Source organism: Zychaea mexicana (genome assembly GCF_025766255.1).
Source record: "Zychaea mexicana strain RSA 1403 chromosome Unknown BDB00scaffold_143, whole genome shotgun sequence".
In the NCBI taxonomy this organism is placed as follows: Eukaryota; Fungi; Mucoromycota; class Mucoromycetes; order Mucorales; family Lichtheimiaceae; genus Zychaea; species Zychaea mexicana.
Window position 1 is genome coordinate 17924 of NW_026516806.1, and position 23726 is coordinate 41649.

The 23726-nt window shown below is 42.3% G+C and overlaps 8 protein-coding genes across 8 annotated transcripts; 4 read left to right on the forward strand and 4 right to left on the reverse strand.

The window, feature by feature from the left end:
• Positions 1-1121: 1121 nt before the first annotated feature.
• Positions 1122-3554, forward strand: BDB00DRAFT_933550 (uncharacterized protein; the record flags this gene model as incomplete). The annotated part of the gene is made up of 4 exons (XM_053129122.1): positions 1122-1362; positions 1618-2646; positions 2772-2902; positions 2992-3554. 4 exons carry the CDS (start codon positions 1122-1124, stop codon positions 3487-3489), a joined length of 1899 nt encoding a protein of 632 aa, XP_052973594.1. The 3' UTR covers positions 3490-3554.
• A 2961-nt stretch (positions 3555-6515) lies between these two features.
• On the reverse strand, positions 6516-8339 carry BDB00DRAFT_854492 (integral peroxisomal membrane peroxin-domain-containing protein). The gene is made up of 2 exons (XM_053125681.1): positions 7332-8339; positions 6516-7205 (listed from the first exon to the last, which is right to left on the reverse strand). Exons 1-2 carry the CDS (start codon positions 8180-8182, stop codon positions 6647-6649), a joined length of 1410 nt encoding a protein of 469 aa, XP_052973595.1. The 5' UTR covers positions 8183-8339; the 3' UTR covers positions 6516-6646.
• BDB00DRAFT_854498 (putative ras GTPase Rab11) lies at positions 8101-9755 on the reverse strand. The gene is made up of 7 exons (XM_053125682.1): positions 9615-9755; positions 9349-9479; positions 9217-9250; positions 8905-9098; positions 8717-8797; positions 8283-8630; positions 8101-8170 (listed from the first exon to the last, which is right to left on the reverse strand). The coding sequence occupies exons 1-6, from the start codon at positions 9662-9664 to the stop codon at positions 8503-8505; spliced, it is 618 nt and encodes a 205-aa protein (XP_052973596.1). The 5' UTR covers positions 9665-9755; the 3' UTR covers positions 8101-8170; positions 8283-8502.
• Positions 9756-10289: 534 nt separating this feature from the next.
• On the reverse strand, positions 10290-12615 carry BDB00DRAFT_854504 (uncharacterized protein). Its single transcript, XM_053125683.1, has 7 exons — positions 12389-12615; positions 12167-12310; positions 11680-12056; positions 11412-11582; positions 10942-11306; positions 10502-10784; positions 10290-10435 (listed from the first exon to the last, which is right to left on the reverse strand). The coding sequence occupies exons 1-7, from the start codon at positions 12564-12566 to the stop codon at positions 10340-10342; spliced, it is 1614 nt and encodes a 537-aa protein (XP_052973597.1). The 5' UTR covers positions 12567-12615; the 3' UTR covers positions 10290-10339.
• A 91-nt stretch (positions 12616-12706) lies between these two features.
• BDB00DRAFT_127855 (uncharacterized protein) lies at positions 12707-15991 on the forward strand. Its single transcript, XM_053116178.1, has 13 exons — positions 12707-13078; positions 13189-13248; positions 13330-13461; positions 13540-13869; positions 13960-13980; positions 14090-14180; positions 14280-14404; positions 14484-14555; positions 14644-14771; positions 14836-14932; positions 14998-15111; positions 15217-15309; positions 15401-15991. Exons 1-13 carry the CDS (start codon positions 12812-12814, stop codon positions 15830-15832), a joined length of 1962 nt encoding a protein of 653 aa, XP_052973598.1. The 5' UTR covers positions 12707-12811; the 3' UTR covers positions 15833-15991.
• A 671-nt stretch (positions 15992-16662) lies between these two features.
• On the forward strand, positions 16663-17337 carry BDB00DRAFT_774636 (shikimate kinase; the record flags this gene model as incomplete). The annotated part of the gene is made up of 2 exons (XM_053120174.1): positions 16663-16822; positions 16916-17337. 2 exons carry the CDS (start codon positions 16663-16665, stop codon positions 17335-17337), a joined length of 582 nt encoding a protein of 193 aa, XP_052973599.1.
• Positions 17338-17723: 386 nt separating this feature from the next.
• On the forward strand, positions 17724-19184 carry BDB00DRAFT_127944 (uncharacterized protein). The gene is made up of 2 exons (XM_053116179.1): positions 17724-17727; positions 17891-19184. The coding sequence occupies exon 2, from the start codon at positions 18081-18083 to the stop codon at positions 18969-18971; it is 891 nt and encodes a 296-aa protein (XP_052973600.1). The 5' UTR covers positions 17724-17727; positions 17891-18080; the 3' UTR covers positions 18972-19184.
• An 821-nt stretch (positions 19185-20005) lies between these two features.
• Positions 20006-21053, reverse strand: BDB00DRAFT_854520 (C2 domain-containing protein). Its single transcript, XM_053125684.1, has 5 exons — positions 20905-21053; positions 20777-20817; positions 20655-20668; positions 20311-20535; positions 20006-20191 (listed from the first exon to the last, which is right to left on the reverse strand). The coding sequence occupies exons 1-5, from the start codon at positions 20957-20959 to the stop codon at positions 20116-20118; spliced, it is 411 nt and encodes a 136-aa protein (XP_052973601.1). The 5' UTR covers positions 20960-21053; the 3' UTR covers positions 20006-20115.
• Between the last annotated feature and the right edge of the window lie 2673 nt (positions 21054-23726).

Genomic DNA, 23726 nt, shown 5'->3' on the forward strand with positions numbered 1-23726 from the left:
GCAAAACAATCCGCTAACACTTCAATGCAAGGCATCACGATTGACTGCAGAGCCGAACTTGTAAGCGATGAAGCTCATTCATATATCACCACACTTATTGTAAGCATATCTTATACAAAGTTTTGAATCATCGGTTACTATGGTCTAAGGTGGTATATGTTCGCCAAGTTTTTAAAATATTCTTTGCCATTGGATTTGCTTCCAGAGTGTAATTGATATAGAGTGCGTGAATATAGTAACTGGTCCGTGCTTAAGCGCTGTACACACACTCTCTTTTACCAACCTATGATAACTACCTATCATCAATTCCTTGATGGTTTACGTAAATTTATGCATGCAAGAAGAGCATCGGTAATGTCTTAAATGCATGCTTTCTTTACCGTTAAAATTCGGAAAGGAACCGGCCATAGAGAAAGAGAAAACAACCTTAGCAGTTCGCATTAAAAATTTACGGGAAACAAAGTTTTTGCTTTGAATCCCTCCAATAGACAGTATTTCAAATTACATTTCAAGCCACGTTGCGGTGGAAAAAGGTAAAATTTACAACATGTTCACGAGTACCATCTCCAGGCATGCATAATCACATATGCATGACACTGCAAGATTTCAGTTTGTATTTGAATGATGATGCTTCATGTCATCACTTTAAAAAGCTTCATATACTCAATCCGCAGTTTGCCATATGTTTCGTGCCTGGTACAGAATATATAGATACGATACTACTTAGAGCTTATTTTATCTTTTTATATCGTTGACCTACATTTCTCACTGTCTGATAATTGCCAGATAGTATGTGTCAATAAAAGATGATGAAGGAAACGCCGAAAAGTCGTTCGCTGAAAGATTAAAACAAGAGGGTGAAGACCCCGTTGATGGGATGCATACGCGGTTATATTAAATGTCCCTAAATATAAGGAAAAGGGGACCACTCCCCATCGTATCTCTACATCTTCTTTCCTCGCACTAGAGCTTGCTAGGTGTTGGTTATCATATGCTTGCTGCTGTATTTGGTCATTTGCATAATCCTTTATATAGAATATTATGATGCTTTCCTATTCCACTGGTTTCTTTTATTTCTCCATTTCCTTGATTTTTTTTTCTTTGCACTGTTTGATGTTATTATGACATTTTACGATTCCCACCATCAACAAAAATATTTACCGCTACGTCCTGATGCTACTACAAATGAAGATGGCGACAATTCTATGACGGTGCCACGAAAACCCATTATGACGAATAGTTTGCCACTTCTTAGTACATCAGCAGCAACATCTGGTTCAACTGCCACATCGAACACAACGACAGTCGAGAAAAAACATGCCAATAGATACAAAATTGATATCAATCTCGCCACGGAAATTAGTCATAATCTCTTATCGAAAATCCGCACTATGCAACAAACCATACAGAGCCAGGAACAAACCATATCAGCATTAAGGTTGGAAAAACTGGATATACAACGAAATCTTGACTTGTTAGCGGATCGCTTACGGTCTAAATGTGAAACTGAAGGCAAGTTCCATCACTATTATCACTACATACATATATGGCAAAGAGAAGGGACAAAGAGAAAATACGTTTTTTGTTGACATTACAACTGTAACTCCTTCCTAATAGAACGATTAAATGCCGAAATATGGAATCTTGAAGTCAGCCGACAAGAGCAAATGGAACAAAACCAGGCACTAAACCAAGCGCTAGCACGTTCGCACATGGACCAGGCACGTATGATCCGGCAGCAAACACTCGTAAACCAAGAGTTGGAGCTTTTAAAAGCTGTTCAAGACTCATGGTCCCGTGAAGATAGCGACAACAGTGAGCAAATGTCACAGCTCAATGAAATGGTTCAGCAGCGACGAAAGGAGGCAGCCGCTCTGTTATCAACCTCCCCACAGCCTACGATTGTTGAGACTAGTTTGAGCTCATCAAACAAAGATAAGGAGCAGGACAAGCGATATCAAATTACTAAAAAGCTGGTCGACGAGCATGTACGGAACATCGGCGACGGTATCGAGGACTACGATGATGATGATGCCAGCAGCTACACCTCTGACCCGACTGCAAGAAACATCGACGATATCTCGACACGTTGTCAACAAAAGAAAGAGCATGAAGAGAGAACTGCCATTGACTGTGTGATAACTCGCGAGCAGCAAAAGCATCAATTGGATGACGAAGATTACGGCGTATGCATCGTAAAAAAACAATGTCAGCACCAGCAAGATAGGCCACACACATGGACATTTACAGAGCTCCCTCCGGTGTCAAATTTAGATACGATCGCCGATGAAGAACGGAGGCAGCAACATCAGCGAGTCGAATATAACGACAACGACAATCAACACTGCGGCAAGATAATGCGCCGCAGTTTATCAACCAGCGTGAGACTTCGTCGCACTTTATCTGCTATGTCTTCATCATCACTCCTCCGCGTCGACGAAAACCAGCTATTAGTAACCGATGGTATCCGTCTCAAGCACAAAAAGGTTCTTGCAACAGGAGACTGGATGTGGAAGTTCACACGCAATAAGACCACGCGGGTAGGCTTCTCCACCGAGCGACGTCACCTTCGTTTTGTTTGGTTAGAGCCAGGTGCCAGAACTTTGTATTGGAAGAACCGTGCCACATCAGAATCTCCTAAAAGCGGTAATATATTATCATTATCATTTGTATTCATTCAATGAAGTAACACGACTTGTAGCGGAAGGAAGGGGGCGAGAGAATGAAGTAGAGAAACATCATGTATACTAACTACTATCACTGAACTATAGCGCGTATCAAGTCATTTGTTGTCGAAATCCCCAAGGATGAAAAACAGATACCTGTCTTGGTTTTTCGAGCTGAAGATCGAGAAATTAAAGTTCAATGCATGAGCCTGGATACACATTCTAATTGGGTTCAGGTAAAAATGAGTGATATAACCGAGATGCTAGCCATCGTTTGATCGTTGCATATCTAATTACCATGAGGAACAAACTTGCTGTCTGATAGGCACTCGGATATACTATTGGCATGGGATCGCTACGGCGCGTTAGCAGACGATCGCGCCTTTTCGGCGGTGAATCAGGAGCTTTGAGTCAACGATCATCTCGCTTCTTCCGCCGTGTACCTACCATACGATCATTAAGAAGTATATCCTCATTTTGTCGGAGAGAAAACGATTATAGGGATAGTGGTGTCGCTTCCACGACGTCATGGGGTGATTTCGATTACCAACAACAACAAAGGCATCCGCATGAGCATCAAACACAACAAGGCGACTGCAACAATCTCAGCTTGGATCCCATCGGCAGTGCAAGTGGGTTCAGCAGTGCTCTTAGCAGCAACTTTGATCCAAATAGCTTAGAGCAGCAACAAAGCTCTCAACTGCATCGTAAAGTTTCAAAAAGAATATCACGAAGGCTTACTTTTGGAGCATATAAGCAACATCAACCGTTTGCTATTGATGTACAAAACTCACAACCATACGACTCAAAACTACAATGCTAAAATCTCTTGACAAACTCACATTACTGCAACAACACAAGCTATCATATCAAGTCCGTATATTTCTTACATTAGGCTATGCTTAAACTTCTATATCTCTAACATATGCCTTACATTCATCATCCTTTTATTGGAGAAATATTCATTAAACTTATTAGAAAACGACAACAGCACTCTTATACTACAGTATATACATAATATCCCTTATATTAGCCGGTATCTTGTTACATTACACTAAGTAAACAGTAAATAAACTCATTCTTCCAAGACTTCAATGCATACTGAATTATATTATTGCATTGCTGATCACCACTATTAACGTAAATTCTAGTACAGATACATTTTTGTACCCTTTTTTTCTTGTCGTGTACACTTAATGACGCCAGCTAATATTTTCAAGAGGCGTACGATGGCGTCCCTCTTCTATGACATCGTATAGCAAAAACAAACAACCGTGTTTAAATATATACATTAAATTCAGCCTGATCATAACAACTGCGGTGACGGATATACGGAAGGGCAAAAGAAGATCTGTAAATATCGCTGTCATCAAATACACTAGCACCAGTAATACACGGAGAGAAGCAAGCTAAAGCGGTAACGATACATAGAAATGCGTTGGCGGGCGGTGGTAACGCTTCTAGACAATTAAGACGAGCAGTGGTGAAAGTCATAAAATACCGCGGATGCTCATAGAGTTTCATAGCTATCATACAGCATCCCGCAGAACTACAAGAATTTTTCTTTCACTTGCAATCCTCCGCTAAAGCAGTAGATAAGAAATACGACTGCTGTGATGGCCACTGCACACGTTGTCATACTACAATTAGTAGACAGCAACACAAAAATGCATTATATGATAGTGAGGTTGTTTATAAATTGCTGTTACTACTATGTGAGTATATGAAAACTAAATGATATCTACTAGACACCTACCATCTAACCAAGTCATTTGGCCGGACTTCATTTGAATGTTTATGCAACAAGATGTTATTGAATTGAAGCAAGCCCTTCAAAGTGCCTTAGCACGCGGAATAAGCCAGGATAAATATATTAATACTCTATCACTGGCTCCTCCTTCTCAAATGAGGGCAACGAAAACCACAGAATACTGAAATATCAAGTCTTTATCGAAGAGTTTGTGGTGTTCGCTATGCAAGCGGTCAATGTGAATGTGGTTAGTATGATAGTTATATTTTTTTTACCGGGTATATAATGTGCTAGGATAACCATGTATTGTTTCACCTACATATTGCCCTTGACGTCGATGGATTTTTGGATCTTTCTGAGGCTCTATCGAATCATGTGTTTGGTAAACGAAGCGTAATTGACCAACTTCCGTCTGTACTGCATCTGCAGCTGGCGCGAGATATATTGGAGAAGGTTTAAGGTAAAAAATGAGTGTCAACATTTTCATATTATACGTACTGTTTGTATTGCCAAATATACTAATTAGCCCCACTGCATCTATTTATTGTGTTAGGTTAATGATCGGCTTACACACCCACTACTGTATGTAAGCTATGGTAATGGATACTGCTCTTCAAGTTCCTTCGCTACATCGACATCATTTATATCTGTATCTCAACTCTTATTTGCTTTATTAGCTGTTCGTCATAGGTTTACCTCAGAAGAAGACAATTGGGGTTTCTCTCGTCTCGTCAACTTTGATCGTATATATCAGCGTGATGATGAGACGAACGTGCTCCGTTACTGACGCAGGGCCAAATATGGGTAAGTGCTATTGTGGGCGTATTCATAAGGATACAACCGGCGTGCTGTGGCATGATTTCATAAAATATGAGTTGATATATCAAAGCAGGAATTTGCTCCACCTCACACTCTGCTCATTTTAAATTACTTCCTTTCTTTTGATGCTACAGCTATGATTCGAAAAAACAACTTCGTCTCGTAGGCATTAAAAATTCCGGATTTTCAAGATACCTCAATGTTTTATTGCAGCTAATTTCCAAACCAATATTTTCAAAGATGTATTTATGAAGCACCCGCAACATAAAAGAGAGCTAGTACATACATGTTATGCTGTAAAATAAATACAGTATGGGTGTGCCGGTGGGTTACTTTGTTTATGTTCCAAATGTGTATAAGTTACTCCCGCTTCAGGTGTATATATATATTTTAATTATTAAAAAGCTACTAATATGCGTACGTATTATAATGGAACAGGAAACACTATTGCATTTTAACATTATCTCCCATGTATAATGGATATGATATAATAATGAATAAATGACTTATTGAAAGTAACAGCAAGAGAAAATCATGCAGAGATCGGTCAAGTGGGTCTCCTCAAGCACGTCTTCTTGCATAAAGCCGATTCTTCTTTCTTGGGTCAAACAAGCATTACAAGCATGTAGTATTTGCATACATAGCGATATGCTCTCGTTTCTCAATTGACACATTATTTCGCTGCCTCCTCGCTTTTCGCTCCCAAAAGAAATCCTTAATAAAAGAGACCGCTGTATGCATGCCCATAGCATGCCTGCTGCTACTTAAACGCTCCATTATTTTTGAAATATTTTATTGTTTAGCAGTCTCCATTCAAAGTATATGTAAAAAAATTTAAACCAAACTGTCTACTTAATTAATGCGCGTCAGAATTCACCAATAATAAGAGATCACATGTCCTTTTGGCACTCGGTTGGTAGTGCAAAGGGTGTCTTTTTAGTTTGCCACATATCACATGTATTCCCGGTGCACCTCACTTCGCTTGCATAACTACAGCCAAGTTATACATGCGGTGTGTGTGCTCTCTCACCTACGTCGTGTATTGCATTTTGGGAATCCACTTGCTCCACAATAAAGTTTTGCAGAGCACAGATTACAAAACTTATTGGCACTTGAAAAGCAAATGTAGCAAGTTTTTATTTTTCCCTCCAAAATCAAAATTGAATAGAGAAAGAGAATACATTCACATATGTATTGTGTATCAGTACAGTAAGACAGAGTAAGTATTATCAGTAAGTAGTAGTAGTAGTAGTAGTAGTAAGAATAAGAAAGGTAATAAACAGTAATAGTTGCAACAAAAGAAAAAGCACAGGAAAGGGGGTATCTGAACAACGAAAAGAAAAAAAAAAGAGAGAGAGAAAGAACGAATATGTACACCTCTGCTTCCTTCCACTGGAGTGAGTGGCTCTTCTTATCTGTGTAGCCAAAAGTGCGTTCCACAATCTTTTCCCGTGGCAGTAGTGGTTGTCGTTGTGAGTGGGAAAGGGCTTGAAAGAGGCGAATCACATGATGTCGACAAGGAAGAAGAAGTCGAAGAGGAGATGGTGGTGATGGAGGACAATGTCCTATGCGTAAGCAACGAAGTCGGTCGGGGTTTAGGGGAGAACAGCAAGGATGGAGAAGAGCAGCCAGAAGATAGCGGCGATGATGCTACACTTTCCGCCTTTTGTGTTGATGCTGCAGAAGCACCTGCAGCAATTGACTCCACATCAGCGTCACTCGTGCATTCCACACGTCGTGCACAGCGAATCCACCGACGTCGTCGAGTTAGCACGCTGAGTCCGGTGGCCTTGTTGCTCCACGCTTTCCAATCCCAGTTGCCATATTCCCAACCACCGTCGTCTTTTGTAACCACGCCACTCTTGTCCGTATTCCAAGAAGGATCGACCCAGACCCAGTGGCTAGACGTACTAGAGGGAGGCAGGTTGAATGCATGGATCGACGGCGTAGGCTCCAGGTACTCGTCCGACCTAGTTGGTATAGTACAGTAGTATATTACATATATACAAAGAAATAAAGGTTATTGATCAGGAGAAACGGACAGAGCGGTTTCTAGATGTATCGACCAATAAATGGGGCGATAAATTGAATATTACCATTCGGGGCGATCATGCGGGAGCAGGAAATTGCTCCAACCACGATGGAGCCACCACCGCTGGTGCTCGTAGATGCTGAAGCAATACAGTCGGTCGAGTTCTTGCTTGACGGCGGTCGTAGAAGCTGCATCAGAGCACGTCGTCAGCGATGATGGCGTCGTTGTTGTCATTGTCGTCATTGCTTTTCTTATATGGCAAATCATGTGTCGTAGCGCATGGACCCAAGGGCTCCACCAGGTCAGAAACATGCATCCAGTGAGCCATACCAAGTGATAAAGTCGGGAAGTGTGTAATATCCACTGCCAAAACAGCATCAAGCAGACGCCAACAGCAAGCTGCCGGGTCCTTTGGTGATCCGCATCGGATTTTCCCTTTTTGTTATTGTTTTCAGAGTAACCGTCGTTCTTATTGTTGTGGTCAATGACAAAAGCAAATGAGAGTAATTTGGCAAGTTCGGCCAAGTCGTGAGTAATTTCAGACAGAATGGGATCGTCATTCTCGAGAGTCTGTTCTTTGTCGCTACTATTGCTGGCGGTGCTGCGTCGACGGCCGTGTGGTCGGGTCTTTGACGTATCTGGTGTTGCCATAGTAGACGAGGTGAGGAGAACAGATACAATGAGGACAGGCGCCACGATGCCCAGAAGCAGTTTATGATGGAAGCATAGAGCTGTCCACAGCAGCACTACAAGGACCATTGGGTTCGTTTGGTTGTTGTCGAGTGGCTTCCATTGTAATAAGCGAGCGAAGACAACGAGAGCATGGATGTAGGGTTTTAATGTCGCTAGTATCTCTGATAAATTGGCTTTGCTGCGTTGTAATGGAGGTGTGGTCGACTCGGGCTGTGGTGGCATATGAAGGTGTGGGAGGTTGAGGAGAAGGAAAAAGAGAGACGATGGTGGTGTTAGTGAGATGCTGAAATAGGCTAACTATTTAATGATCGTGCTCAACTACCTTCGAAATTCAATTCACGTGCTTGGTTACCCGCCCCCGCCTCCCCCCCCCAATTATTAAGATGCTACTTGCATGACACCACACAATCAGACCAAGGGATTGACACAAAAAAAGAACATTTAGGTTTGCCCTATGCAACGTTTATAAGAGTGGCATCTTTCCCCACCCAGATTACGAAAGAGTGGGTGCTGGGAGAGAAGGACCAATGAACGCTTGTTCCTCAACAGCAACCGCCCTGTTTCTGCTCATCGGGTGCCCTGGATACGGAGATGGTTTCACCCGCCGTGGGCTGGATCGTTCCGCCCGACGAGGACTCGAGTGCCTTGTTTGAAACAATGCGGTAAATCTCTGCATAACACGTCGTCGTCTGTGATGTGAGTACTTTATCTTCTTTTTCTCGTTGGCAGCTGTCGTGTACAAGGGACACAATTTACCTGTCAGGATGCGTTGGAAGGCCAGCTCAACGTTGCTTGAGTCCAGCGCAGATGTCTCAATAAAGGAAAGGCCGTTGTCAGCTAATAAACATGTAATAAATAGACCAGTTCAAGGAGACACGTTTGAATATCGACAGATAATGAGTGCAATTAATGTGCTCGTTTTCCCCATGTCTAATCGCCCTAACCTGCAAATTGCTTGGCCTCTTCCGTAGGCACAGCACGCAAATGTCTCAAATCGCTCTTGTTGCCTACAAGCATCACAACGATATTTGAGTCGGCGTGATCGCGCAGCTCCTTCAACCACCGCATAACGTTCTCATAGGTGGCGTATTTCGCAATATCGTACACAAGGAGGGCTCCCACAGCGCCACGGTAATAACTACACGATGTTGCCATCTGTATCAGAGCAGCTCAATCTCTCCTGTCGCTCGTTCTCTCTTTCATTCGATCTACTCCTCCAAACAGCCCAGCATCATTTTCTCATTCTCCCAACTTACGCGCTAGTGATAGCTCTGTAACGCTCCTGACCAGCTAATAAAAGCGCAAAGCCATTATTCATTCCAGATGAGCAGAAGCACGTCTTGTATTCTTCGTCTCTCTCTTATGCTTCAAGTCGTTCTCAGTCTTACCTGTGTCCCAGATTTGGGCCTTGACGGTCTTGTTATCTACTTGGACACTTCGAGTAGCGAACTCAACACCAATGGTACTCTTGGAATCAAGATTAAACTCGTTTCTCGTGAATCTTGCAAGTAGGTTGGTCCTTTTGGTTCATATGCAACAAGCAAGTATTTTTTAAAGCTGGTGTTAGTAGCCTTGAACCAGTGACTCTGATGAGAGAAAGAGGGTGCGTGAAGAAAAGAAGATAGATATACAGGGCGGGCGAAACGATACATACTTTCCGACACCGGAATCTCCAATAAGTACAACTAAAACACGAAACATCATGAACAATCCCCTCTCTCCATCTTTACCATTCCGTTTCACACGTTCCCAATTTCTTTCTTTTTCTTTACCTTTGAAGAGATAGTCGTATTCGTCGTCTCGGCTCATTATGCTTTATGGACAAGTTTTCTAGAGAGGTCTTTTTTTTTTCTTGGGCGCGAGTGAAACAAGCGAACTTTTTGGCGCGCTGAGTTTTCAACCAACGTTACATAGCGTCATAGAGCTCCGGTCCGGTTTCTTCAAAGAAAAAAAAATATATGCGCGATGCCTTGCTGCATCCCTTCTTGCAAGGGACCACAGGGAGAGGGGAAAGAGAGGGGGGCTTCCCGTTCCCTTTTCTCACCGAGAATCATAGAAAAACAAGTTGCTGGGTCAATAAGCGTAGTCTTGCCTACGATATAATGAGATTGTAGATATAATTTGTTCGGGAACGGATATCTGGATTTCGCACTAGAAAGAGGGCTCTTCTTTAGAACAACCTGTCCGTTCTTTCCCAGATAGTTTTTGTGATTCCGCAACATCATCTGGCCTTTTCCTTTTTTTCGCTCCCAGCCCCCGTGAGTGCGAGCGCCTCCTGAAAAAAAAATGGATTCGCATAAAACAGACTGGTTATCCAACTGAGTGTAAGGTCTAATATTGATATTATATATGACAATGATCATGAACGATTATGCTAAGCTACGAAGAGCTTTGTTGTTGTTGTTGTTGTTCTTGTGTCTGTCCGCTCTGCGTTCCGGTATATTCAATACCCATTGCATATTTCATGATTTCAGCCTACCACATTAAAGAGAGAACTAAAGTGAGTAAGCTGATCCCGGTATGTATTCTATTCATCTTTACCTTTACAAAATCAAGGCTGTTAACAGCTGATAATCCTAACGACCGTATCCAGGTAACAGGTGCGAAATCAGTTGTGTAGAGACGGTGTAGTTTATCGCATGCGCTGATCATGACAAGGTTGCGCAGGTACCGGACTGACGCATACTCTCGCAATAGGTGGATGTTGCCAATATCTTGGCCATTTGCTGCACCCTGTTGTAAAACATCTGCAAGGCACTCGACGTCTAAAATTCCCTGATTCAGACCCTGACCTGCCAACGGATGTACCGTATGTGCCGCATCACTAGATAGCCAATCCGATCCAGATTCATCCATAGAGAGCACGAATAAAACGAATAAAAGGTAAGCCGTTTAAACGTTAGAAATCTTATCACCTTCTAATCTCTCTCTCTCTCTCTCTCAATGTCATTTCAGATATGTAGCCATGAAAGAAGGATTACCCAACAAGTACAACACGGTTGGCAAAATACGATTGTGAGTTTCGCAGACGCAACGGGAAACTAGCCCGACTTTTTTCTTCAACACTTTTAACCAGAGGCGGGAAACTCAATTCGCGTTCAATGACTTCCATTTCATTCAAGCCGTGCTTGTTTACTTTTTGACGCCAGTCAAATTCGGATTGAAAATCGACGGTCGGTTCAAAGGTGTCTTTATCGAGTTGAGAGTATAGGAACTTGAGATCGGCGGGTGACAGCCGGAAGGCAGCGTTGACAAGTGTACAGAATGCATCGGCTGGCATTTTCTTAAGTTTAGTGGCAATATGAGGTGGTGATGACCAGACCATAGATGCATACCCATTTGCCAGCTATATATACATATATATACAGGAAGGAAAAGAAGACAAACTCTTCCAGTTAGCAAAATGACGCAAATGGGAAAACAAAAAGAGAAGCCTGTTCAGCGTATATACCGGTAGCATGGCAATAGGTCCAGTGGGTAAGAAGCGTTGAAAGGATGTATCACATGGTCGTGAGGAGTCCACTTTGAATGTAGCAACGACGCCATGCATATTGTAGTCCCATCCCAAAGATTCAATGTTGGCAAAGCTCCGTACTGGGCTGTTGATTCCATCTGCACCTACCTGTCAATCAGTTGGAAAAATGATCATGTTAGTTACTCGCACCAAAGGTTTATTTCCGCCATTCTTCACGATTTCTATATCCACTTTTTTAACATACCAAAAGGCGTGCTTTTAACGACATGCCATTATTTAACTCAATCACGGGCCAATCTGCCAGATCCAGCCCTTCTTCTTGTTGCTGTTGTTCCGGATTTTTCTTCTCCAAACTGATATCCTCTACACGAACTTTCTGGAAAGTATCCACACTAGCACCGACACCACGACATGCCTCCAAATGCTTTAAGATGGCGTGCTGTAAGTGTACGTTTTCCACCATATATGCGATGGCAGTATCCTTTTCGTCCAAGTTGATGCCCAGCTGCTCCAGCAAGGCTGTGTCAAATTCGATCCTTGCATCTGTGACACCATCCCACACTTGCATCCGGCTGTAAGGGCACAGACGATCTCGATACAGTTGATCAGTCACGCCGATTTCTGATTATAAAAAATGCAATAGCGTTACATATGCGTTAGCCCTTTTTCTTCATTATCTCTGATAACAACTGAATATATTAATCTATGCTGGGTGTTTTTTAAGACCTTACTGGAGAAGTATTTAAGCGCATGAGGTGTCAGTGATACGACACGATTTGAATATTGGTTTGGAATAGGTGTCCAGCTGTTGGTATTTGATAGGTCCATTGCCTCAATAAGCGCGACGCGATAATCGCGCATGGTGGGATTGGCGGCTTAAAACATAGTTTATTTTGTTAATAATGGTGGAAATGAAAAAAACAGAATCGTTCTTGAAACTCTGGAAAAAATACCTAGTGAACAAGCCAGGGCAGTTCCTGCAATGCCACCACCAACAATAACGATATCATAGATATTCTCTAGATTCTGTGTGGTTGCATAGGAACGGAATGGAGTGGCGAATCGTCGTGTAATGTTTTGCTGGAAAACGCGTGGTTGGAAAAGTCGCGTAAATGGTCGTGTCGTCGCCATTATTTGCTAAAGGCTAAAGGGTTGTCAAATAAAAAAGAAGCTGTTTTCGGCAGCTGGCATATTATTTACAACAGATACTGACCGCGGTTTTATTGTCATATCAGCAATTGTGTGGCGCCACACCCTCAAATTCAAACCCACTGCATTTCATATGCTGCGGATGATCACTCGCACACAGTCTCTGTTCTTTTCTTTAACCTTCTCACAGCTTATTCTCGTTAATCGTTCAACGATCATAGAGTCCAATGTCTGGTTATTTTGAAGACGACGATGGAATATATGATGAAGACGACCTTCTATTACAGAATGAGTTATCGCAACCAGACGAATTCGACGACGATCTAACGATCGATGAGCTTTTGGAATCGTTGGAAGCCTCTTCTTCGACTAGCGCGATCCGCAAAACTAGCAACAACGATATTGAACGATCTGAAGAAGCTGCTGCACAAAACGATGGTCAACAATCAAGTCAAACTTTGCGCTCACGATTAGCAGGACTTGCTGCCACGAAGGTCTGCCAGAATTTACATACATACAACATAAACTACTGCTACTGCTGCGATCAAGTTAGTTAAAACACATATACATATAAACATTCTTCTCGCAAACCATCTTCTATTAGGCGGGTATGGAATCAATCGATAAAGACAGAGTGAATCAAATCATTTATGAAGCCTCCAAGGTATTCTGAATCATACTTTTTTTTCTATATTACACGACTTGGCATAAAGAAAGAAGAGAATTGATTCATTTTTGCAATCAGGGTTCAGCATTTTTTGAAAATGAGCGTCGTAAAGATCAAGCCTTGACAGAACGTATTGATGCCATGTTGGCTAAATATGAGACAATTCGAAACCTTGATTTATCACACGAAGAAAAAGTCGTCGATAACATGGTATGCACACCCTTTGTTGCCCCAATAAAAAAAAAGGTAAAATCAAGGGCTCTAAAAAGTTATCCATAATATCACTAGATACGCGAATTGGAAAATGAGCGAGATCTGACCCAATATATCTGCCATGTCGATATGGATGCCTTTTATGCTTCTGTCGAAGAACTGGACCAACCTGAATTGAAAACAGTGCCCATGGCTGTTGGTGGTATGGCCATGCTCAGTACAAGCAATTATGAGGCTCGCAAATTCGGTGTACGCAGTGCTATGCCTGGATTTATTGCTCTCAAATTGTGTCCGCACCTCAAGATTGTCAAACCTCATTACGACTGGTATCGTACTGCCTCGAACAAGGTTCGGGATGTATTTATGAAATATGATCCTAACTTTTCACCCATGAGTCTCGATGAGGTATGTGTTGTTCTCGCTGGTCTTGATGATGTGTTCAAGTGGTTGATGGTGTTTTAACAGTTACATTGCTCAAATTTGAATACGAGGTAGGCCTATTTGAACCTTACCAATGTAAGCAATTGCGGTGAGAGGCGAGAAGTCGAGATGCTGTGTAAATCAAGTTTCGTTATGGATAAAAAAAGACTTATGAATGTGATCCGTGTTTTTCTATGTACGATAGTATATGAACGAACATAATATGACAGCATCCGCAGTTGTACAGCAAATCCGAGATGAGATATCTCAAAATACCCAACTGACAGCTAGTGCAGGTATGCCAACATATATCATCAGTCTTACTCTCTTACTATTCATTATCAACATTGTTATTCTTGAAGGCAATTCTAACATAATTTGATATGTATTGGTAGGTGTTGCAGCAAATAAAATGCTCTCGAAAATTTGCAGTGACATCAACAAACCTAATGGCCAGTTTGATCTTCCTAATGATCGTGAAGCCATCCATGACTTTATTCAAAAGATGCGTATTCGCAAGGTCAGTAAGACTAAAAGAACCCCTCTCGCTTTCATAACCTCTAATAAGCATAGCTCAAATGAACCTGACGATAAATTAGATTCCTGGTATTGGACGGGTCACTGAGCGTGTTCTTGCTGCGCTGGGAGTTGAAACATGTGGTGATGTTTATGTAAGTATGGAAGAGAAGAAGAAAGATATGGAGACGTACAAACACGGTTCGAAATAACATTCTCATAAAAACGGCCTTACTTGATTAGAGACGGCGAGCTGTTTTATATAGACTTTTGAGCCCAATTAGTTTTAAAAGCATTTTACAGTCGTTCCTTGGCATGGGCTCCACTACTGTCAAAGCATCCAGATCTCAGAAGAGTATGAGTGTTGAAAGGTAATGAAAAAGACTGCAACGAGTTTTCCTGTTCTAGATCGTTTAAACGAAAATGTATACCTAGAACCTTTGCCGTAATATCTAGCAAGCAGGCATTATTCGATAAAGTAGATGAACTCGCTGTCTTACTTGAAAAAGACTTGGCCGAGAAACGATACAAGGTACACTTACTCTTCCAAGGAGTACTCTTGTAGTAATAGCTTCTAATTAATGTGTTTGTATATAGGGCAAAACAGTTGGTATCAAGATCAAATTGACATCATTTGAAGTAAGAGTACGGGCGAAAACTTTGTCGTATTCGGTATATCGAGCAGCAGATATTGCACGTGTTGCCAAAGAGGTTAGTGAACTTATCTTTTGCTAGTACTCTAGCCCAGTGAGATTGTACTATTGCTCGAAAAACGACACTAAATCTCGGATCTTGCGCGTTCCTTTCATAATGTAGTTAGTTGCTAAAGAAATGCCGGTCAGTCTGCGATTGATGGGGGTAAAACTGTCGTCACTGGAGAGTACAAATGATACTACAACTGTCAAAAAGGTACATAGAAGATAGGCTCTGATATAATGTACACAAACTTGCGGTATATATATATATATAAATACTCATAATCACATTTTTCTTAATCTAGTTCTTTTCGCGAGTGGACCAAACGGCAGAGCAGGTTCCAGCAAAACGGGCTGCATCGGCTCCCCCAGCAGATGATTATGACGGTGATGGTGATGATGATAACCGGCATTCAGGTATCAATGAAGACGGCAGCGACGACGACCGAGAACCGAAAAGGCAGAAGCATGAAGGTGGGGATGTACAAGAAGAACAGCAGGAAGAACAGGATTATATCGAACCCGCGGCATGTCCAATTTGCAACCAATTTTTGCACTTGGACAATATTGCTTTCAACCAACATGTGGACGAGTGTTTGAGTAGAGCTGAAGTCAAAGCGATTTTGCAGGCAGAATCACAAAGACGGAAACACGAGGCGCGTGAGGAAGCAGAACGATTACGAGAAAAAGGGAATGGAAAGTCATTACTCGATTACTATTCCCGTCCTTCCGCATGATATGCAGTAGTACAATAGATCATCCCTCTTCATCACCATGACCGTTCCCCACCACCCGTCATCCTTGTTGTTCTTATCCATTACCGGCATCATCATCCCACCTCTTCCTCCGCTTTTAGTGTATATTTTTTTTGCCCGCCAGCAGTAACAGCAGCAAACCTTACCATTATCTCCGCATTTTAGCCTTTTCAAATCCGACGACCCCGTCTCATCTCTGGGGTATGAAGCAAACAAAGACACAAAAATGTGGAGTAAAATGCGATGCATGTTTGTTTGTGTGGGGAACTTCTTGAGTGGGTCTGGAAAATTGATTACATATGGGTCTACATACAGTGAGAACCTATATATCTGATATAGATGATAAGGTTTCTTCTCTAGAAAAACTTTCTTTTGAAAATGCTACCATCATCGTTGTAATACATATTGCTTCCGTTCGATACTACGACCTGTCATCGCCAAGCTTACTCTCCGATTGTAGGAAACCAATAAAGCACAACATCATTATAATGACGAACTATTGCATATATAACCTTACAAATAATCGTTATGGTGAAAAGGATATCTCTCTTTTCTTCCAGATGCGTCTATACTAGATACAACGACAAAGGAGCGAAGTGTATTCTGCTAACACATAGCACCCCAACAAAAGGAGCAACTGGGATGATTCGGTAGGCGGGATGTTGCGGGCTCAATAGTTTTCCGTAAAGAGTATAAAAAGAGCTTGCTCACTTGACGGATGCACCCATGTAAAGCAATTCCCTTCTTCCATTTAATTATCGTATTATATATATTCACATCTATAGCCCTTTACCCAATACTATATGCAAACCATGGTGAACAGTTCAAGTCCTGTCCCCGTCTTCATCCTTATGGGTACCGCCGGGTGCGGTAAAACTTCGGTTGCCGAACAAATCCAAGAACTGCTCCACTGTGAATATATCGAAGGTGACGCTCTGCATCCCCAGGCTAACGTCGACAAAATGAGCAAAGGTAAACCCCAATCTTCCCTACAACGTCATTGCGCCAATTACAGTAAAAGTATGGACGGCTCTTTAAAACTTAAATGTGCATTTCATAAATCAGGCGAGCCATTGAATGACGATGACCGGTGGCCCTGGCTCCGGGTGATCCGCGATACCCTAAAGGAAAAGGCCGAGGCTTTACAATCACAAGATCCAAGCAACACACAGCGGGCCGTTGTGCTGACTTGTTCTTCGTTACGCAAAGTGTATCGCGATATCATGCGCGAAGTGCCAGCCGAATATGCATCAATCACCTTTGTTTATTTGAAGGGTTCCAAGGAGTTGTTGCAGGAGCGAATCGGTGGGCGCCAAAACCATTTTATGGGCGCCAAAATGCTCGAGTCACAATTGAATACGTTGGAAGAGCCTGATGAGACACAAGAGCAGGTTATTGTGGCTGATATACGCAAGGCACCGGCACCTTTGGCCAAATGGATTGTGGAAGAAGCGAATCGACGCAATATTGTCCCTTTTCAGGTGTAAACTAACGACAACAACAATAAAAGAAGAAAAGTATATTTTTGGATACCACAATCTACCTTCGTAGCATGTATGTACTAAGCTTTTCTCTGTGGGCCAATATGGGATCAGGGTTGAAAATCGGCAGTAAAGCTTCGCTCCTATTTTTGGGTGCTGTTTATTTAATAAGAATGAGGCTTTTGTCAGTCGCCACTACATCATATGAACCATAGCGTGACCCTAAACTTGCATGGAAACCCGGTCGTTCGTCTTGCTATAAAAGAACCGTCAAAATATGCAAACGAAGGTCTCGGCTTCCTCTTTTTCTTCTTTTTTCATTTTAAAAACCATGAGTGTAACAGATCATATACATTCTCTCACAGCACCTGAGTTTATTGTCGTTTTAGTATCAGGGTAAGAGAATATACACAGGCACCTTCCCCATATAGAGAGACCGGCTATCTGGCTTGGATGACGGATAACAAGTGTGGGAAGAGAGAGAAAACGGTTTACGCATAGCAAACAGGGTATCAATGTTCCATGATTGGTACTGACTTGGTATAGCTTACTCGAATAGAATCCTCTACGGTATTGGGGCAGTCCTTTTATTTGATAAATCGAAACGGCACAAGTTCTTTCTTCCGTATTTTTACTTGGGTGCGAGTGGCTGTAAGTATACATCGGCACCGGGACAGCGTCATGATATGCTATGACATATGATCTGAATCAACAATACATCTACTTATTCCTGCTATTATGTAGTGTTGATGGCAGTGGCCAAGGTATTCGATATCGTATGGGATAAAAGCGAAGGGATCAAAAGCGATTATCCGCTCCACGCGTCGTTAATTTTGGAAACGATCGGCTCGACATTTATGATCTTGGCGTTATTCCGGCTACTACAAGTGTGGCAACAAGTCGGGCTACGGGGAGGCGGAAGTGGCACACGTGTATTATCGTTGTTGGCACCTATCACAACTTTTCTTGTGATGGTGATTTGTATCGCTGGCGATATATTCCTCATCAAGCAAGACCTAGTGGAAGAGGATGGGGGCGAAGAGGACGTGGAAAAAACACATACGGCATTGTTGATAAAGTTTGTTGGAGCCTTACTTTTCGTCGTTTTAACGCTTGTCTACATGGGGCTTGTTATGTACTTGGCTCATGCGACCAAGCGTTGCGGCACTGGCATCGCCGCTGCAGCCTCCTCAGCAGCAACAACATATCTGTCCAACGTCCGCAGTAATCCAAGCTTACTGATACCCGTTTTGGCAACACTGGGAATCCTCACTTTGATCCGGTTCTCCTACTATATGGCCCTGGTCGGTAATATGGCATTTTCTCAAGATGATTTAGATGATGAAGAAACGTTGAGCTGGCCGCTCTACGTTGGTCTGATCGTGGTTCCCGAGATTGGCGCTATCATTGTGGCTTTTCTGTATGACCTGACGCAGGTCAAAAATGGGGTTGAGGTTAGCTGCTTTTGGACTCGCATTGCACAAGATATGAAAACATTAGCGTATGTCATGCCTTACTTATCTTCAACCTTCTATTCCCTTTTCCGTGTAATTTCAGCAACTGCAACAAGGTTTTACCTCCTTGGACCGCGAAATAGCTTAGTAATCATATCGTCCTGTCTCCGTCACTCATTTTCATAGCCTTTCACTCCTTCACACCTTCCTCAATATACCATTCACTGCAAAGCTTTGCGTTTACATAACCGTATTACTATGATGCAGCAACCAACTGTTCCTTTGTACACAAACATAGAAACCTGTAACAATAAACATATGTAAAATTCAACTCAAGCCAATGAATTGGTTATCCCCGTACTTGTCCAAGTACAGTTAGTCTAGAGGCATGGAATTGAGACCCTGCTAGTGGCGTCAAACATTAGCCTATAGTTTTGAACATCATTGTACTTTTCACCCCCCCCTCTTTGTACCCTTCTTTTTTTGAACTTCATCTCTATTCATTATATTGCCACAGAAAACTTGATCTTGCATTTCCACTCCGAACGATATCTCAGGATTCCTTGACATGCCAACAACGTCCTTATTTTCTACTTTTGTCATAGCGGATGCCCCTTCCGACCCTGTAAGAGTTACACAAGTCGATCACTGTATTCCTGCTTTTCTTGGAAATCTTGATTTACTTGTAACCACTTCACTTGACACTTGTCTCATACCGGAAAAAATTATCGCACGCAGAGGTGTATGTAATACTTTACTTGGTTGGGCATAAATTGTTATTATGAATTTAAATTAGTTGCTGAATATGTTGATTGGACCATCGACTAAATTTCTTGCTAAATATACATATATAACATTAGTAATGTGTACATTGTTCTCTCATGATCAAAGAGAGTGAGTGCCTAATGGGTCGCAGAAAACATAATGAGAAACTCGTTTGAGAAGAGCTTTTTGATCATTACTGTACTATTCGTTATGCAATAAATCTTGGCAGGTATCTATTCAGCCACGTCATACACAGGAAAAGTCGTAGTGCATATATGACCTGAGGGTTACCCGGCCTGAACAGGTTCTACCGTCGTAATATGCATATCAAAAAGAGTTTGGAAGCGTATTTCATCTTCAAGGTAATCACATGAAGAATAAAGCAGGTGAAGAAAGCTACCACCAATACTGGAAAACCATACTGTTACAAATGAGACGTATCTGCACACAACATGCACATATGCTATGTATGCATCAAACAATGCACAATGTTTTTGTTTTAAAATGGGCTTGTGCATCATGTTTATTGACTGCAAATTTGGGTAGGCAAGAGGTTATTTTTTTTTCAATTGGGCGCAAAGTGCATCCTCAAGAGAATTTCACCGTGGCTGGACAATCCAAGTTTGGCTGGCAACTTGACCCTATTATTATATAAGTGCCAGACGTGTCAATCAGCAACATGTATAGCCACACACACTAACAGTCATACAGGCTGACAATCTTTTCCTGTCCAACCCAGATGATGTTATTCAATACTTACCAGCCTTCAAATGGTTTGCCCATGTATACGTCCTTGAGGTCAACCTTGGTATCCCCAATCTTGTCGCTCGACGAGACCAAATCCTTGTCAAGAACCTTCAAGTAGAGCTTCTTGTCATGCGAACCGGCGGGAACATTGAAAGAGAAAGTTTCATTCCATACAGGGTTGTTGGTGTTGTTAATGGTGCTGGAACGCTGCTTGTAGTCTTCATCAAGCCACATTTCACTATACTCCACAGAATAAAGCATGCGTCCATGCAGTGGATTTTTAGCCTTTTTGTTTGACTACAACGGGTATGATATCCCAAATTACGGGTGAAAAAGCGAACAGTAAGATATACTTACACATAGGGATCATTCTAGAACATAACAAAGCAGAAAGTGTACAATTCTTTTAGTATTTCTGTCATTCATTGTCACTCCAACCTTTGTTTACTGCTGTGATATTATTGCTGCCAAGGTCTTACCTTTCCAACGGCATCCTGATCCTTTAAGTCCTTGCCTTCACCTACAAGAAGGAGATGCAGCGCACATGCATTAGTACGAGCGTTTTTCATTATAGCATTTGGTCATGAAGGAAAACGATTGTACTTACAAACGGTGACAGTAAGGACGCCGCCTGAAGAAGAAGATGAGTGACCGAAAACCATTATTGTTAACGCGGTAAAAAGTAGAAGTAGTAATAGCAGAGGAAGAAGAAAGGAGGTAAATTGGTTTCTCTCACACGCCAAAAAGCAAAGCTTTTATATAAAACGTGAGAGATGCAGCAGTTTACGCAGGCTTCTACGTCATTTTTATGCAAACAATACATACGTACATGCAGTAAGAAGAGAAGGGCGATGGTAAACCTCGGAGCGCTTATTGTCCTTCAGTATATCGATCTTTTCTTCCTGGTGTAAAAAGAACTGTGATAGCACTTCTTTAAACACACCATGATATAAAAATAGACAACTCTTACAGTATATCATAGCATTTGTAGCGTATAAAATACTGTTACAATACAGTATATCTTTCATCATCTTGAGAGTCTTGTATGCAATAGAAGCAATGTTACTGTCATACATTCAACAAAAAAGGAGAGAGCTACTTGATTCTAAAAAAAGAATCGAATTTTGCTTCAAGCTGTCGATATTTTCCTCTTCATGCACGAGTGACATTTTCCCACCTGATCTTTACAATCAGTCTGTCCCACCCTCCTTTTTCGTTCTTTTACATCCTGTATGTATTTTTACTAATGGTTGATGCTTTTCGATGCGGTCACCATAGCTTTGGCGCTATTCGTACCCTCAAAGCTCCATTTTATGTCATGTACCAGGATCTCCATCAAGAACAGGCACATATATTAGTTAAATTAAATGTACTTTGGAAAATAGTATACAGTATACTATTTATATTAAACACTTTGTGGTGACCCTTGTCAACAACAGTGTCAAGGATATTTATACAGTATATATGCGTATACAATAAAGTAGCCTCTTAACGTTTTTATTGGAAGGCTAACGACAATACGCTTATAGCATTCTTGTCGCTTTCTTGCGGTGCGATGATTGAGGACAAAAAAAATAATAATAGGAGGTGGTGTTGTAACTGAAAAAACCCTTCTAGAGAGGGAAAAAGTCAAGCCGGATTAAGATGTTTGGTGAGGAGAGGTGACGAAGTAAAAAAATATTAAGGGAAGTAAGAGAGAAGTGAAGGTGTAAGAAGTGAGGGAGGGGAGAGAAAAGCTGTCTATACACGCTATGATATGAGTGTAGTGAGGGATGTGGGGATGATGGTGATGATGGTGATGAAGCCACATTGTCCAGGTCTAGCGCTTCCTCGGATGCCGGTTCATTTGTGTCGTAGTTAGTGTCCGAGCGGCTTAAGCTGTCGATTTCACGTAGCACGCGAAGTAATGCCGGCCAGGTCGTTATCCATTTTCCGCGAGACAATCCTATATCGGAACGCGGTAGTTGCTCATGATATGGTCGATAGTATGTAGCTCGTTGTTTGATTTGTTAGGGTAGTGCCGAAGGCCGTGTACAACCGCTGAGTAGTGGTGTGAGAGATGGGCAGCTGGCGTAGTGCTCCCTTTCCACGCGGGGTGCTCCGCGACGACGATCCTTAAGTGGATAGGATGGTAGCCAGTACATTCTCCATCTGATGAGGCGACGACGGTCTGTAAGAAAAGCGGCTAGATAGAGTATGTGGTCAACTATGCTGGATGGCCGGAGGCATCGGATGGTTTTGAATGAGCTGCGCCGACGGGCAGGTTCTTCATCCCGCTTTTGGCAGAACGTTAATTCCATTGCGTCGTTCGGAGGGCTGTTCTTTTTCCTGTTCTTGAGCTTCTGATATTGTTGGTGCAGAGGATTGGTGGTAGCTATTCTCCTCCAATGGTCGTCGCCTTGCTTACTCGAAAGCAGCGAGAGTTCAATTATTCTAGCCATGCTGGATACAGGCAGAGGGCGTAGACGGGTAACAAAATTTAACTAGAGGTTTCAGTTGCGGGCTTGCATAGATGGTAGATCGGGCAGCACCACCAGAGGTACGATCGTAGGAAATGAGGTGGTGGTGTTGCGATTGAATGTCATTTTGACGCAGCTGTTTTCTACTTGATATATCTTTTAGAGTTGAGTGGCTGATAGGGCGGTATTTGCAAGGTCATATTCAAAAATCGGGCGGATGAAAGCTCGATATGTTCGTAATACGGGCCAAAGACTCAAGGCATATCGATGAACACCGAGTCTTCGCAGGAGAGCCATCCCTCCGGTTGCTTCGGTGGTGCGTTGGCTGATAAGTTACTGAGCGTCAATACCCTGAAAGATAAATGGAATACCAAGATATTGGAATTTTTCGACGGTGCGCAGTGGTTTGTTGTAGATACGCAATGTAGGATGTGGTTGGTTGACTGGTGGGGAGTAATCGATAATGGCGCATTTAACGGGGTGCCAAGAGTAGCCTAAGACTCTCGAATGTTGCTCGGCGACTTGTAGGAGATGTATCATATCCTGTGGGATCCTAGGAATACCACATCATTAGTATATAGTAATGGTGGAACGAGGATTCGGTGGGTGTCTGGCCTAACTCTCTTCGGACGTCCATTCTTGCTACCGCTGTGGAGTTGTGTTTGAGCTGCCGCTTCAGATACACCCATAAGAGGTGGAGTGCGATGCTGAAGTGGGCGATGGTTTTTGATGTACTTAGAGATCCGGAGACGGCGAGGCAGCGTGTCCTTAAAGACAGCGTAAAGAAGTGGACTCAGGATGGAGCCTTGCAGATCACCACGTGCCGGGTGGATGTAGCGGGATTGATGGTTATAGAGGATGACTGAGATACGGGCACGTCAAACATGTGGCGGACGAGATGAAAAAGAGCGCTCGGCAGATTTGCCCTGTATCTTTGACCATATTATGTCGCGTGATGTTGAGTAGAATG

Bases quoted from the DNA above. Each gene is read 5' to 3' on its own strand.
- BDB00DRAFT_854492 (XM_053125681.1), bottom strand. From the start codon at position 8,182: ATGCCACCACAGCCCGAGTCGACCACACCTCCATTACAACGCAGCAAA. The intron at 7,206-7,331 runs GTAATATTCAAT...TATACCAACTAG, and splicing joins CCGCATGATCGCCCCGAATG to GTCGGACGAGTACCTGGAGC.
- BDB00DRAFT_854498 (XM_053125682.1), bottom strand. From the start codon at position 9,664: ATGATGTTTCGTGTTTTAGTTGTACTTATTGGAGATTCCGGTGTCGGA. The intron at 9,251-9,348 runs GTAAGACTGAGA...CGCTTTTATTAG, and splicing joins GGCCCAAATCTGGGACACAG to CTGGTCAGGAGCGTTACAGA. The intron at 8,798-8,904 runs GTTAGGGCGATT...CATGTTTATTAG, and splicing joins AGAGGCCAAGCAATTTGCAG to CTGACAACGGCCTTTCCTTT.
- BDB00DRAFT_854504 (XM_053125683.1), bottom strand. From the start codon at position 12,566: ATGGCGACGACACGACCATTTACGCGACTTTTCCAACCACGCGTTTTC. The intron at 12,057-12,166 runs GTAAGGTCTTAA...TTTTATAATCAG, and splicing joins TGCGCTTAAATACTTCTCCA to AAATCGGCGTGACTGATCAA. The intron at 10,785-10,941 runs GTAATCCTTCTT...TTGGCTATCTAG, and splicing joins AACCGTGTTGTACTTGTTGG to TGATGCGGCACATACGGTAC.
- BDB00DRAFT_127855 (XM_053116178.1), top strand. From the start codon at position 12,812: ATGTCTGGTTATTTTGAAGACGACGATGGAATATATGATGAAGACGAC. The intron at 13,079-13,188 runs GTCTGCCAGAAT...ATCTTCTATTAG, and splicing joins CAGGACTTGCTGCCACGAAG to GCGGGTATGGAATCAATCGA. The intron at 13,870-13,959 runs GTATGTGTTGTT...AATACGAGGTAG, and splicing joins CACCCATGAGTCTCGATGAG to GCCTATTTGAACCTTACCAA.
- BDB00DRAFT_127944 (XM_053116179.1), top strand. From the start codon at position 18,081: ATGGCAGTGGCCAAGGTATTCGATATCGTATGGGATAAAAGCGAAGGG.
- BDB00DRAFT_854520 (XM_053125684.1), bottom strand. From the start codon at position 20,959: ATGGTTTTCGGTCACTCATCTTCTTCTTCAGGCGGCGTCCTTACTGTC. The intron at 20,818-20,904 runs GTAAGTACAATC...TCCTTCTTGTAG, and splicing joins CGTCCTTACTGTCACCGTTT to GTGAAGGCAAGGACTTAAAG. The intron at 20,192-20,310 runs GTAAGTATTGAA...ATATAATAATAG, and splicing joins GGCAAACCATTTGAAGGCTG to GGTCAAGTTGCCAGCCAAAC.